General features: G+C 31.7%; 1 protein-coding gene across 1 annotated transcript; it reads left to right on the plus strand.

Moving 5' to 3' along the window:
- The first annotated feature begins 2,275 nt into the window (after positions 1 to 2,275).
- Positions 2,276 to 14,751, plus strand: LOC143230547 (solute carrier family 25 member 35-like). The gene is made up of 3 exons (XM_076464300.1): positions 2,276 to 2,854; positions 8,518 to 8,736; positions 10,608 to 14,751. The coding sequence occupies exons 1-3, from the start codon at positions 2,480 to 2,482 to the stop codon at positions 10,941 to 10,943; spliced, it is 930 nt and encodes a 309-aa protein (XP_076320415.1). The 5' UTR covers positions 2,276 to 2,479; the 3' UTR covers positions 10,944 to 14,751.
- Positions 14,752 to 16,167: the final 1,416 nt, after the last annotated feature.

Genomic DNA, 16,167 nt, shown 5'->3' on the forward strand with positions numbered 1-16,167 from the left:
AATACATGCCAAGAAGAGACAATACTGATGTCCTTGGCTCTTGCTGGAGGCTATTGAGAAAGACTCTGACACCATTAATGGATAGTTGATCTCTGATCTGGAATTACAGGACGACCAGCTGCTCATCATACAGTTCTGCAAGACCACAGTTGTGATTAGCTGCTGTTGACATGACTGGAAACCTTTACATTCCCTTTGATACCTCTTGATCTTTATCCATGTGTGCCCACTTCCTCATCTACTTCTTCCAAGGAGACAAGTTTAAGTGGTGAAAATTCTTTCCCAACACTGCGTCCGGCCTCTGTCCAGTATTTGCTGGTAGTTTTCAACAGAGCCAAAGCTAATGTGATCTGATTGATTATGAGCTGGACGCTCAGTAGAGATATCGCAATGTGGTTTCAAATACGCTAAGTGTCCTATCCTTCCTATAGGTCCTGATCATCCTGTATTAACTTTTGTCAAGATTGATACTCAGGAACACCTCCTGCACATGCGATATTGGTGCATCAGAAGTAGAGAGATTTTACTAAATCAGTAGTTATTACACGTTATCTGATATCAGAAGCTTTCACAGCATTGAAAGAGGGACCGTATATTTAAGAGGGAACACAAGGCATCCTTCCTGCTCATCCATTTCTCACTGCAAGTGAACTTACTCTTTTGGCCATAAACATTTCTAGAGTCGAAAAATGCCATTCCTTTCCTGACTCTGTGACTTTTAACTTAACATAGTGAAGATCAAGTCAGAAATAGTATGAGTGTTATATCATTCCAGAAACCCTTCAATAAATTCTGGTTTCATGACATCAAAATTTCTTCTTTCTTCCTACCTGTGGAGAATAATCCAATTTCCCTACAGGTAAGACATAGAGAGGACACATATAACAAGAGGTTTATTCAGGAATAAATGGGAGTTTCTGCTTGAGATAATTGGGTTGAACTTTTTGTGTGTAATGAATAGCCTGAAATACTTTAAAACATTGAACTTTTTTCATAAAGAAACAGAACATATAATGATCGTATCTATGTAGATGTCTCAGCATTTCATTTTCACAAGAATGCCTAGAACCTTAGTGTTTTTTTTTTTCTCTCGAGATTGATTACTATTGATCGTGTAGTAGAAAATAGAACTAAAAAGTATGCTCGAATTTACTATGTAAATTTGATTTATTCGTCCGGTAAATGACAACATCTTGTGACCTTTGTCTCCTGCGCACAGCCTCCCGCTAGTACAGCGGTATGTCCACGGATTTACAACGCTAAAGTCAGCGGTTCGATTCCCGTCGGTAGGCTCAGCAGATAACCTTATTTAGCTTTGCTATAAGAAAAACACACACTCCTGAGAGAATTGGTCGACTATCGCCATTAGTCAACGTTATAATTGACTAGCGAAAAATACTAAAATGTCAAATGTTCAAGAAACTAAGTATATAAAAAAAGAAAATTCCAATGACGCAATATTTCTGCATATAACTAAACAGAATTATGCAAATACATATGTATCTCAGAACGGCTGTTTTGAGTATTAACACTGTTATTCATAAGGAGAGAACAACGTTTCAACCTTCCTAGGTCATCTTTAGGTTAAGAAAAAATACCCGACCGAAATGTCCTAACCAGACAAAGAATAAGATATCCTAAAAATATACAGGTTACAAACGTGAACCAATGTTAAATATTCACTCACACGTCTAGCCAAATGTGCGGTTTTTTGTTTCATTTCCTGTTGTAATAGGCAACTTTCCAGGCCAATTAAGAAACATGTACACTCAAGCTCGAGAATATTGCAATATGTAGTCTTTACCTGTGTAAACGTATTCGACGTTGAGACATCAGGTGAACGAGAATGTCATAACTGTGTGCAGAAACTGCATATACACTTAGAAAAATATTGTTTCAATATAACTAAATAAAGAGAGACATATAAACTACTTATAAAAGGCTGAAATAAATAACTATTTTATTCAAATCACCTCATACAGACAATATTGTTACCAATGGCTAATTTAGAAGTAAGTGAAGGAATTTAGAACTACGACTTGCAAAATCCAAATAATTAACAGTTGTCTCACCAGAAAACAAAATAATTTATTGTATCGTATATTAGATCAACAACTTTCGTCAAGAAAAAGAGTAGTGGTGGGAGAAATGTCCTCGAACTCTTTTGAAATGTATCAAGAATAAATATGGATATTTATTTTTATCACTTGCTATGAAATATCAGCTGAAGGGAATACTGTTTTCCACCGCTTTACATATTTATTCAAAACCACTAGATGGCGCTCAAAACTAGTAGGAACCATCACGTACTCTGAATAATGATCAACAGTGTTTGTTTTTGAGTATGAAACAGTTTTGAGCAATCATTCACAGATGCTTGTTGCTCGAAGTTCGTACAACATTATTTTTTCCATGGGAAGATAATTAATACTTCATCCTCAAATTCCATACGTGTATACTGTTAATCTCTATAGTCGTCATGGAATTTCTGCTAGGAGGAGCTGCGGCTTGTTGTGCTGGTGTTATCACTAATCCTTTAGAGGTGGTGAAAACGCGCTTTCAACTTCAAGGTGAATTACGAAGTCGGGGTTGTTACTCTATTCATTATAAAAATGTATTTCATGCATTTTATGCTGTTGTTAAGGGTGATGGAATTTTTGCTCTGCAGAAAGGGCTTGTCCCTGCTTTATGGTATCAGTTTTTCATGAATGGAGTTCGACTTGGAACATTTCATTGTTTTGAAAAAATTGATTTCATTAAAAACAGTCATGGCGACGTTTGTGTTTACAGAAGTATTTGTGCAGGGGCTTTATCAGGTTGCATTGGTTCGTTAATTGGTAGTCCATTTTATATGGTAAGTAATTCAGTAATTCGTTTTTTAAAGAAGCTAGAACAAAGGGTTTGCTGTTTATTTTGAGAAAAGACGCACATGTAAAATTCTAATACAAATTACCGGAAAAGTATACTATAAGGGATGGTCTTATTTATCAATACAAAAACTTGTGAACTTCAATATGTTACATGTTGCTACAAGTTTGAACGATATAAATATGTGAAAACATAGGACAAATTCATGTGGATTTTACTATCACAAACACTGATAAAGGTTTCGAAGTTGCTGTTTTTGGAAGTGTTGGAGTAAGGTTCATTGAAACCTTATTTAAAAATAAAACATTACTAAATTTATATTTCAAACTTAACCGATGAGTATGATGCTGACTACCTCGTAGTCGGATCTATGAAAATATAAACTAGAATTTTTTAAACTATACCTGCCATTTCTATTATTGCATTTGGTGACTGTATATAAAAAAAAAGGAAGAGAAACCAACTACACTGAGAATTATTTGCATTAAATATTTACCCAGCGATGCAAAAAAGCATTAGAGAAAGCCACCATTAAAGGGACAAGAGCTTCTGTGTAATACGGGGCAGTTACTACAGTAGATGCCAAAAACACTTAGACTTGAGAAAGTAAATAAGATGTGGTGATAAAAAAGTACAAAAAATGCTTAGATCTTTTTTAAAATGTTCTGAAACTTTCAAATATGTTTTTAAAAAGCTTTTTAGCTTATTTTTGGTTAAGTCCTTGCTTTTATTATATATGCCTGTAGGCCTATTTGCATTTGATTTACAACTGACCATTTTGCAGTGAAAGTACATTTTATTCATTTTTGTTTTTTTTTCTTTTAAGTAGCTTTCTGACATGGCTAAAAAAATGTAAATTTCATTTTGAGTTTTTATAGTTCACCTGCACTGGTTATAGGAGTAAATCTTAAACTTCACTAGATAATTGTGCCATAGGTGTAGTATTAAGACAACCTGTGTTTGATAGACTTGTCATAACACCTCAAAATGTTAATAATACACCAACATTATTTGTTGCACTTGTTGGATACATTCTGAGTAACACTTGACACAGAGGAAGAAAAAGTAAACACCCTTTCTAAGTAACCCAGTCTGGATCTTGCAGTTTGGAAAAGTTGCATTGTTTTTGCATATAGTGACGTGTTCTGTTTTAAATAGGATTTTTTTCCTTATTAGAATATTGTTTTTATTAAAGTGTCTTTCATTTAGCAAACAAAGAATCTTTTTACACTCCAGGAACAGGTTTTAAATTAATTTTTAAAAGCAGGAATTAAAAGACCAAACTACGGGCAATAGTGAAATATTGTGTACAGTTTTAGTGTTCTTATCTAAAAGAGGATAGGAATAGGAAAGGGTTCACATGAGGTCTGCAAGGGGATGGAAGAGTTATTTTATGGATTAGGATCTCTTGACCTACTTTCTTTTAGAAAAATGAAGGGTAAGAAATATTTTAAATTCATTTAAAATATTATTTAGGATACCAAAAGGATAAAATACACTAGTTTCTTTTAAGGAGGAGTTTGAAGAAAAATTGCATTTAAAACAGTTTTATTTTCCTGGCAGGATGATTGGGTTATAGAATTAGTGGCTGTCACAAACAGCAGTGGTCAGCACATTAGAAGAATGTAGAGGATTTCAGGAGAAATAAATGGTGGATATGAATTTTGAGAAGTGCATATTTTTTATGACACAAGGCTTAGTTTTTGCGAACAAAATGTTTGGAACACATTTTTTTGTCCTAATCAGAATAACTGATCATCTTTTTCAAAACATTTTTCAATCAAAGTAAACAACATATGGTCAGAGGATACTTTAAAAAATTATAACTCAAAAAGTAGGTTGAACACCATCCTAATTTTGTTTTGTAAATCATATTCAGAGATGGAAGAATATATGGTAAAAATCTGAAAAGGCTGAACAACTGGTGACATGATTAAACTGTGGCCTGAAGTAGGGCTATTTTTAGCTAAATCATAAAAAGTTGCATGTTTTTACAGGAGATCTAATAGACTTTTAATTACAACAGTTGTTGATTTATCAACTGATACGTTATAGGAAATTTGAAAACAAAATTCAGCTTTGTATCATATTAAGTCTTAAAACTATGGCTTATTAAATAAACCAATGTTTGTTATGATTTTGGGTTTTCAGGTGATTTTACTGCCTCACTATGCAAATACTAAGAGAGATAAACTTGGTTTGAGACCATTTTTTGAATTCTGTGAGATTAATTCAGTCAGTGTAACAAATTTCAGCCTTCTACCACCATTACTCTTGCAGCTTCAAGCAGCCAAAGTTGCCCAAAAATGAATTCATCAAAAAAAAAACATTACTTAAATTTTACATGGCTGTAAATCAGAAACTATTAGAGATATTGATCTAATCTTTGGCAGTTTTTCATTATATGGGTAGATGAGCACATGTGAATTTTTTTAAGGCATTCTGAAGGGTTCACCTGCAGCCCCCTGGTTGATTTGACATGGAATGACCCATTAGGGTATATTAAGCATTCCAACCAGTAATATTATTGAAAGTAGCAATCAAGACATTAAGAGTGTAACTTTATTACAGAATACACCAATAGTATATGCTATCTTCATCACTGTCATTGATTTAATATTTATAGAACAGTTTCATTAGTATAACTGTGTTTAAGCAGGACTATCAACAATTCTCCCTAGAAATGTTCTTGTGACCAGTGAATAGCACTGCCATTTTAAGAGTAATTGGACACGTGAGATAAAGTGATGTTGCTCTTTAGGTGTGAAGTCAAGCAGCAAGATATTAACAATAATGCAGCAAAAAAGTAATGTTTTTGAACATGAGAAATAAGAAATTCAGTGAATACCTGCATTAAAAAAGTTGAAATATTTATTCTACAATTAAAATATTATAATGTTATGTGTAATACAAAGATAATATATAAAAATACTATGTGTCTAATGCAACTACTTAAACCTTAAAGAACCTTTGTCACATAACAAAAGAAAAATGCAACAGAAGTAATAAATTAAGTCTTCTGTAGAAACCAAAAAGTAAACATGATAAGCCTTAAAAAGTTTAATAATAATAGTGATAATAATAATTAGGCTTAAAAAGGGAAGTTTCAAAACCTAGAGAAAGTTTAGTAGTAATAATTAGGTTTAGAAAAGGAAGTTACAACATCTGGAGAAAGTTCATTAATAATAATTAGTCTTAGAAAGGTAAGTAACGACATATGGAAAAAGTTCAGTAATGATAATTAGGCTTAGAAAGGTAAGTTGCAACATCTGGAGAAAGTTCAGTAATGATAATTAGGCTTAGAATGAGAAGTTACAGCAGTCAGGAACATAGCAAATAAAGTAATTAGCAAAAAGTATTTGAACTTAACTAATGATGTAATGTTATATACAGAACTGTTACATATCTAATGTTAACTTTTTATGTATAATTAGTTTAACAGGAGGTGAAACTAATGGTGGTTAATATACTAAAGGAGTTCACTATTACTGGAATTTTCAATGGATGTGAAGTATAGGCATGAAAGTTTTAGAAAAAAACTAGGATATTCTGTAAAACTCCAAATCCATAATTATGAGTGAAAATTTTGTTGTGTTTCTTAAAATCTAAACAAATTTTGCTTCTAAAATGTAATAGGAGAACTTATAACCTTTGTTGAAAAAGTCTTATAATGTTAAACAAATTATATTGGATCTAACAAGCTGTAAGTGGTAAACATTGAAACATATTCTATTTGTAATATTTGTATTTGGAAATGGAAAGCTTATAGCTTCATAATTGGAAGTGTTCACTTTATGGAAAATTTTGAACTTTAACACTTGGATAAAGATACTGATATTTAAACTGAGGTATGTGTTTTATTTCTAGTAAAAGAGCTTTTCTCAGGAGTGATTTCCAGTGTATAAATTAGTGTTAAGAAAATCTTGGTAGTTAGGTTTAAAGATATCAATATATTTGAGTGTTAAGTGTTATAACATTTTCATACTAAGGTTTGTTATGTGTGAAAATTCTAGTTTGATAATATACAAATCTCTGCCTCCGTGGCTGAAGCTCTCTTTCATTAAAAGTTACATGTTAGAAAAACTTGGTGAAATTGCACAAATAAAAAGTATGTGAACTTTGATAATTCATGTAATATGAAACTGGTAATTTTTATGAGTGACATTGTTGTAGAAACTTCTGTGTTTACTGATTCAGGGTGTTAATTTACCAGAATTATTAAAAGTCTGAAATTGGCTATGAAAGACTTTGATTTAATCATTTGGAAGGCTTGAGGTAAAGGTCCCTGAAATAATAAAAAAAAAAAAGCTTTATGTTTGTGGAATTATTAATGATAGTTAATGGGTTTAGTACCAGTTAATAATCTGATTTACATTACTTATCAGATTTTTATCTAAAATATTTGTGATAAATAAAACTTATCTTTTGCAGTAAAAAAACCATTATGATCTATTAGTAATTTCTATGTCACAGAACCATAAGCTGTGAACAATTGGTGATTTGTTTTCCAAAGCATTCATTTTAATATTTTTTTGTTTTATGAAAATCAGCAATCTACAGGTAATTGGCTATAGGTGATAGATAATAGTTTTACAAGTGGAAAATTGAAGGTTTGAACCTCCATATTTGCTCTTAATGTTTAATCCTCTCTTCTGTGAGACTTGTAAAAAGAGATTTAATGTGATAGTCAGAGTGTTCTTGTTGCTATATATGTTTTATGGTTCTGCTTTTGTAGATATATCTTCTATTGGGATATACTGTATTCTTACCATGTTTATTTTATCCTAGTTTTATTTGTCTTCTATGTGTGTGTGGTTGTACCTGCACATGACCTCCACAAAATGACAAGTTTGTGGATTTAGTATGTGAATTTTGAAATAATACAATTATTTGTTTCAAGAAAGATGAAGTTTAAATGACATGCTTTATTCTCTGAAGAAAAGTAAAACTTGGTGAGTCATTTGGGTGGACTGTTGCATTATGATAAAGTAAGAGAAGGAAAGTATAATAAATTCTAATTGAACCTCAAGTAAAATTAACTTGCATGCAACCAGAAGAAAGATAAAAGATCAAGAGGCAAACAAATCTTCATCAGCTGGTCTTGGCTAAGATAAAAATGTGTGTCCTCTCCCTAGATATCAGGCTGAATCTCTCTTGAAAAGTTCCAGAAGTTTAATTTATGAAACATATTATTGTTGCAGCTGACTAGTCAGTAGAGTTATACCCAAATGTAATATCTCAGCTTCATGTAACAGTCTCAAAGCATGTATCCCTCATACACAAAGTCAAGGAAGATGCAATGTGGCTATTTTTTAAGACAGCTGCTAAGTTCCTTGATGAATAAAGCCACTAAAGATAGTACTTAGAGCTGTGGTTTGGATGTACTGTTAACTGGAGATCTCAAACTTAGAGCTTAGAAAAGTTTAAGAACTAGATAAGAAATACGTGCTATGGAAGAGTAAGAGAAGTGTTATTTGCATCCAGTATGTATAACACTGTGCTTTTAGCCTTGTTTTTTGAGATAGCACTTGGAAGAATCATCCAAGATAAGAGACTGTTTTTGCACTTTCTTCTGTTCTTGTTAAAGTTTCTTGAATAGTGCATGTAGACATATGTGTATAAGGTAATTGTTTTTTGTTGTTTTTTTAGGTGAAGACCCAACTGCAAGCCCAGTCAGCAGGTTGTATTTCTGTTGGTTACCAACATCATCATCATGGCATGTTTGAGGCATTTTCAAAGATTTTTGGCCAGCATGGCTTCTTGGGACTTTGGCGTGGAGTTAATGGAGCTATGGCCAGAGTAACTATAGGTTCAGCTGCACAGCTGGCTACTTTCTCCAAGTCTAAGAATGTAATTGATAAAGCTGAGGTAGGTTAATGGTATTGGGTGGAAACTTACCTGTAAAAGTTATCATAAAACCCTACTGCTAATTAATATTCAAGTGATGAGACTGTCATTAGATCCTCTTTCCTTCCCAGAAGTCAACCAATGAAAGCTTCAGGTTTAAATGTACTCCTTCTGTCTGATTCATGCACCTAATGAACAGATATTTAAAATAACAGGAAATGAGAAATGTTCAGGTACATCATTTCACCAGTTTATTGTTTTAACAGATAAATAACTTTGTTGAAGAATTTTTATCTTGGAAGCTCAGCTTCTCTTCCACAGAAGATATTTTGTCTTGCCAACATGGCAACTTGTTCTACCAATTTACATCATAATGTAGCATCACCAGTACACAAAATAAGTTAGTACCTCCAGCCACCAATGTATTTGTGTTTAATTACTGCTTGTTTCCATTTTGAAGTTAACCATAATGCAACTATAAAAGTATTGAACATACCTCTGTCTTGTTTCTTTTTCTCACCTTCTGCTGATGTTTTTAGTTTTTGGCATTAAAGCTTCTTCTGACAGACAGCAAGTTTTTGTTAAATTTCACAGTTTTTAAAAAAATACTTTTTCATTTATGAATTTGACTAATTCATTAATTTTGCTAAATTAGAAAATAACACTACTTATATGATGTGTATTTGGATAACACTATGTAACAAAATTTTTACTTTTTCTTGTTCCTGAGCAGAAAGTATTCTGAATTGCTTATGCCTAAAGTAAATGGAAAAGACCTATTCTTCTCTTCAAACTTTGCTTTTGTGACCTGGGAGCATATAAGGAAAACATGATGGGAGACTATATTTAGGGGCTGATACATGATTTACATTACAGTTGCAAAACTACTCACTTTTAAACATTTTTGTTCATTTTTGTATAACTTTGGTATAGATACATGTAAATCTTGATTCATATATTGTTTTATTGAGACCTTATGCAAATGAAAAGGTGTAAATTTGCCCATTTTTACATAAAAATAGGTTAATTTCTAAATTCCATTAGCAAAGTTTGAAGGGAATAATGACCATTTTCAGTACTTTTACAACATAAACAATTAAGAAATAACGCATACTATCCAGGAACAAAATTTGTGTTACATTGTGTAATCTGTGTGTATGTATATATATATTTAAAGAGAATATTAACAGTAAGAGTTAAGTACAATAAAACAAAATCAAAAGGAAGAACTGCATTAAAAACAGAAAATCCAAACCTCTGACTAATGTTAGTTTGTTATAACCAAAAACAAGCTGATACAAAAAACAAAGGAAGAAAGAAACTGCTGCACCATTTGAAAGAATCCCATGGTACAGGCTATAATGTGGGATATAAAATGTAGCCTGGGTTGTGGAAGTGACTGAAAAAATAGGACCCACGCAGCATTGGGGAGACACTGTCTATCAGTCTTAACCTCCATTTGCCAGTCTCAGATTAAGCAATGGAATAAAAGAGTAGCAATAGATATAGAAATAGAAATTAGGAAAGAGAGAGGTGTGGGTGCTCAAGCCCACAATGTCCCACATCTGTACCCTTCAGTGTCTGCAAACAGTTGTGGAAAAGTGACTGCTCTTCAAAGTAGAGCAGAAAAAAGTAAGAATAAGGTACTATTGTTTGGGGGTAAGTAAGTTAAATAATCTGGTTATAACACTATATCAGAGATGAGACTTTGTTCTGGTTGTTTTAAATGACCTTTAATGTTTCTGGCAATGGTTTTGATTTATTTGGTTGTATATGTGTCTGTTTTGCTCCCATTGTGTGATTCTAAGTTTTTGTTTTTTCTTTAGTTCATTCTGTTATACCATTTACTAGTATATTATATGAAACATAAAAAATGCACAATTCCTTGCCAGCTCTTTCCACGAGACAGTGTGTCAAGTGCTCTAGCAGCAAGCACACTATCTGGAGCAGTCGTTGTTGCCCTGATGACTCCATTTGACGTCATCTCAACACGCCTCTACAATCAAGGAGTTGACTCGAGGGGAAAAGGACTTCTATACAGTGGACTCTGTGATTGTTTTTTTAAGATTTTTTCAACTGAAGGAATTTTAGGTTATTACAAGGGATGGTCAGCCTCTATTATAAGGTTGGGTCCACATACTGTCTTAAGTCTAATGTTTTGGAATGAATTACGAAAGTATTATCACCAGCTCTCTGCCCCTGAAGATGTAGATTTTTTGCAACCATAAATACTTCACACTTAAAGATTTAAAAAAAAATGTTGAGACATATTAAGGGAGTTTTTCAAGTGTATCAGTGATTATTTTGTATAAGCATAGGTTTCTTATGTTTCATTTAAAAGTCTCATTGTCCTTCTTCCTTAAAAAAACGTTTGTTAAAATGAAATCTTATGTAACTATAGTAAAATTTCATATGTGCATAAGGATAAAATGAAGTGGTTTCTAGAGTATTCCATATGTCTCATATTTATTATTTTATACTTGAGGGCAGTAGTAATTCTAGGAACATTTGTGCACAAAACAAAATAGTTTGGTAAATATTATTTAAATTTATTTTTGAAAGGAAAATGTACAATGACAATGCACAGTAGAATGTATTCTGAACTCAATGATTCATTTGAAAAATTTATCTTTATGAATATAAAAGAACCAATTGGTATTTGACAAAATAGATAGTAAACTTCAATATTAGTGATATATTTTTCTATCTTTAAGTTGTATATAGGTATGATATATTAGCAAAATTTTCAACACGTGAAATTTTATGAGTTTTAAATTGAAGAATTGTGACTATGCAATGTACGTTATAATTTTTATGCATTTAGTTTATAAATGTAAGGAAAACAAATATTGAAGGAATTGTTCAGTGAGTATAACTATTATACAAGAGTTTGCCTACTTGTTTTAATATTTAAGTGTGTATTATTATATGTTGCCTTGTTTTAAAAAGTTATTGAGATATTTTACTGAGAAGAAACGTTATGTAAAATGAACTCCTTAATTTGAATCAAACTAGTGAAAAAAATATGATATGTTTATAACTTACCTGCTGTATTTATGTAAACATTAATGAGTTATGTCTATAAAAAATTAGTGAAAGTCAGTTATGTGAGGTAAAAATTAAAATATTGTATCTAGTGAGATTTGTAAAATCAATGTTTATGAACCAACGGTCTGCTAGGATGACATTTAGGCACTCTCATGAATGTCTTGGAACACACTAAAGTCAAAAACAGAAATCACAGCTATAATTGGAACAGCATATTAAAATCTAGAACACATTGTCTTTTTTAAATTCTAGAAAATTTACACAAGCTCTTAATTGGTTGTAACATGACAGTGTTTAGTTTGAGACAACATGGGACTTGTTGGCTCATCTCAGCTCTTTAAACATATTAAAAATAAATAAAATTAAAGTTTGCCTTTATCATTCATATATTAATCAAGTTTTCTTTTAAGCTCACTCAAAGTTACTGTCTCCACACCATCTGAAGGCCATTATTCCATAGGCCAATCACCTTATTTTAAAAATAAAATTATCTTTGCTGAAGATGGCTTTTACCTTGCTGAAATTAATATTTGTGTCCCCTAGTTATATAAATCGTGCTGTTAAGTAAGAAACATATTGTTGCATCAACACTATCAGTTCTTTTTATCATTTTAAACATTTGAATCAGATCCTCTTCAATTCTTCTTTTTTCAGGGGAAAATTATTTTAAGGATCTTAATCTCCCCTCATATGACAACCCCTGAATATGAATTGATTTTGTTTTGTTTTTTTTCAAAACTTGTCCTTCCACACCTTTCTAAGTAAGTACATGCCCCACACAGTGTGCATGCCACCATCTGGACTGATGCACACACAAGTGTTAAGCATTAATATTAATAAACTGTTCAGTCTTTTAACTAAATTTAAATCATTTCATGAACTTAATTTTTACATATCTCTACATGTTTTCTTGTCTTTGTAGATATCTGATATAGAGCATTGGCCAAGAGAATGCTATTTTATCTACATAATCTACTCTTGTAATATTTAATGTATGTAATATTATTTAACATATACAAGGATTTGTTGGTTCATCTAGGGTATCCTGTCTACTAAACTTTACATGTCTGAAACACAGACCATATTACTTAATAGCATTCCCTTAAACTCCCTTAAATAAAGTTCACCACCACATGTGAAGGAAACTCATTCTAAAGACTAGTCACACTGTTAGGAAGATAAAAATTTTAGCTGAAGATGACTCCTATAGTTTCCTACTATTATCACCATTAAGCATCAAAAATAATGATGATATATCAACATTATCTGTTCCATTAACAATCTTAAATACCTCAATCAGATTTCCTCCTAAATCTTCTTTTCAGGAGAAAATTTCAGAGATCTCAACCTCTCTTTATCTGACAATTTATTCATCCCATGTATAATTCTCATGAACCTCCACTGAACACTTTTTAACAATTCATTGTTCTTCCTAAGTAATGAGCCCAAGGCTGAACGTGTACTCCAAACAGGGCCTAACCCGTGTTCTGTACAGTTAAATTATAGCCCCAGTAGACAAGTACTTGGTACTTTTGCAGATACAGTAAATCCTGTTTGGCCTATCACAAGCAACAGCATGCTGCTTGAGTGGCTCAAGAGACATAAACACATCAAAACCTTTTTGTAAAGTAGCAGCATTCTTAAGACAACTGGCAATCCTCAAGGTTTTAATATTATCAGAAAGTGTAAGAAATTTACCATTCTTTTATTTTTACTATAAAAGTTATTATTTTTCATTATATTTGTTTTGACATTTTTGTTGGTTATTTAATTATTATTATTATTTGGTATTGTAGTTTATTTGTTAAGAACAAAGCTACATAGGGTATCAAAATTATATTTTTAATGTTAATAGCCCTAAGGCACACTACTGAGCCATTGTATAACTATTTCATGTTGTACTAACTGTTATTTTTTTATGATTATTATGTATTTTTATTCTAGTATATGGATTTGGGACTAACCTAAGCCTTATGAGCTGCCAAGTCTTGTGAGACATTATTGGGTTTATGGCCAATAATATTTTTAATGATAATGGTACTGAAGTAGTGATATAGTCTATTCTAATAATTATGAAGAAGATATTTGAATAGTATATATATTCAGCCATTTTCATTAGTAGTATATATTTTTAAATTATTATATATGTAGATACCTTGTTTTGATTAGAAGTTAGTATTTATTTGAAACTAAACAACATTTAGTAGTCAAAGTAAATGTGTGTGTATGTGTTTATATATATGTAACCAAAACATCAATGAGATTCACTGTTAATACCAATAAGAAAACATTGCAATATCCGACGTTTTTTTACTACTGATGCTAATTTCTTCTCATGCATCTAAAATTGTCAAGCCTTTATTATCATTTTTAAGGTACATTTAAATTCCTTGTTTATTGAATGTAAAATTACAATGAATAATAAATTCTTGTGTATTTGTATATATATCTTACATTAGCTCAAATGTAATGTATTATGAATCACTGTAGATAAAACATTGAACTATTTTTCTGTTAACTATTTGACAAAGTAAATAATGTGGGAACAGGAATAAACAAAAACTTGTAGGTAAAGCAAACCTCCAATGTTGTAACACTTTCCACAAAACTGAAAAATCAAAACTGGCATTAAGCCTTTTTTACTGGTACAAAAATATGAAATGAGTAGCGGACCAAAACACCAGTTAATATTAACAAGCTACTTCTAAAGTAGTGTCACCAAGACTTGTATATTGACTGCAACAAGATAACTGAAGCTAGTATTTCAGTTGGTGCCAGTACCATAAAACAGCAAGTGAAAGGTTATATATAGAACTATTACTTGTTAATCACAAACATAATTGTTAATATGTTCTGTCATAGTAAATGCAAAATGCTTTCAGTAAAAGCTGTTTTTGACTACAAACATTGTATTTTGGTAAACAAATATACATTTTGAATTGTTGTTGAGTGGGCTGAAATAAAATATATTAATTTAACAAATATAAATGATTTCTTGGTTATGATGTATTTGTTTATTATATGACAACAATTTACAGCTATACTAAGTTATTGTACATGTTCTCTTTTCATTTGGGGAAATTTTATAAATAAATAAATAAATTCTTTTTTTGAAACGTACGATGAACATGTCACCCATGTACCCATTGAAAATTGCAACTGTGTATAGAATAAGACTAGAATATCATGTACGAATCAAACATATTCTTTATAATTCACGTTTTCGCACAATTTTTTTTTCTACGAACGGAATGTAAGCTCCAAACACAACCCAGATTGTTAACATTAATAATATGAGACATCTTTGGTACCACTACAGCTGTGTATAAATGAAATTCTACAGTTTTGGCAAACTCGGTTTGTAACATCTGGATGAAAACCTTTCAGTATGACTAACGGCATCATCTACGATTTCAACATGTATTACACGTTTTACTTCAATAATAAGAGCTTATTTCCCAATTGCACTGTTTCATCCAACAGGTTACATGTATCATATGATGCATTGCGTCTTTCGAAATTACAGAATTCACACGAAAAAAATAATGTTATTCAAAATTAAATGAATGCGATACTAGCGTCCACCTGTTGGTAAGCGGTAAGTACAATACCATACAGCAGCGACACCTATTTTAAATTACCTAAAACATACAGATGAAAAAAAAAACTTATAAAAATTTATCAGATCTGTTCATATTATATACTGCCTACACGAGTGTAATGTTCACCGTACTTTAACTAGAGTTTTTATATGTGAATGAAATTTAAAAGTCTGTAAGAATAGTTGTTTCACCTTACGTGGTAGAACAAAATGCTAAATGTTTATTCCCAATAATTGATGAGATATTTTAGTTATAGTACAATTATTGCATAATTTTTACTCAGTTCTGTGCCTGACAAGTGGTCAAAACTTCAGACTGTGTCTGCCGGATTAGAACACTTCTCAAAATGAAAGGTCGATTAGATTCTAATTTATGATACTTCATAAGTATTTAAAGTATGTGAAATTTCACTATTTGGCACAACGAAATACGAACTCGAATTTTGATGAAATTTAGCTGTTTCTGCTAAGACGGGGGTCACCAAACTACGGCCCTCGAGGTCATTTTGTCCGGCCCGCCATCAACTAGCCGCTTGGAAATAAAAAGTGACATTTCATCAAATGTCCGACTGTCATAACAAAATAAATCACACCGATGGTCGCTTTAAGCTGGCAATCACAAAACGTTATGATAAAAAGAAACAAGGTTGTCACGCGCATTTTTAACCAATAGGAAAATTCTTTTTTCGTCCTTGCTGCCCGTTTATTCATATCGAGGCACGTATCTATGAAAGCATTAGGATTTCGAAAACAAGTACAGATTTAATCCTCATCCTATCGACTCGTCTTGTAAATTCAGCGGC

Source organism: Tachypleus tridentatus, chromosome 10 (assembly GCF_004210375.1).
Source record: "Tachypleus tridentatus isolate NWPU-2018 chromosome 10, ASM421037v1, whole genome shotgun sequence".
NCBI classification, from domain to species: Eukaryota; Metazoa; Arthropoda; class Merostomata; order Xiphosura; family Limulidae; genus Tachypleus; species Tachypleus tridentatus.

Excerpts from the sequence above, each read along its gene's own strand:
- LOC143230547 (XM_076464300.1), top strand. The coding sequence starts at position 2,480 with ATGGAATTTCTGCTAGGAGGAGCTGCGGCTTGTTGTGCTGGTGTTATC. Across the intron at positions 2,855-8,517 it reads TTGGTAGTCCATTTTATATG|GTGAAGACCCAACTGCAAGC; the intron begins GTAAGTAATTCA and ends TTGTTTTTTTAG. Across the intron at positions 8,737-10,607 it reads ATGTAATTGATAAAGCTGAG|CTCTTTCCACGAGACAGTGT; the intron begins GTAGGTTAATGG and ends ATTCCTTGCCAG.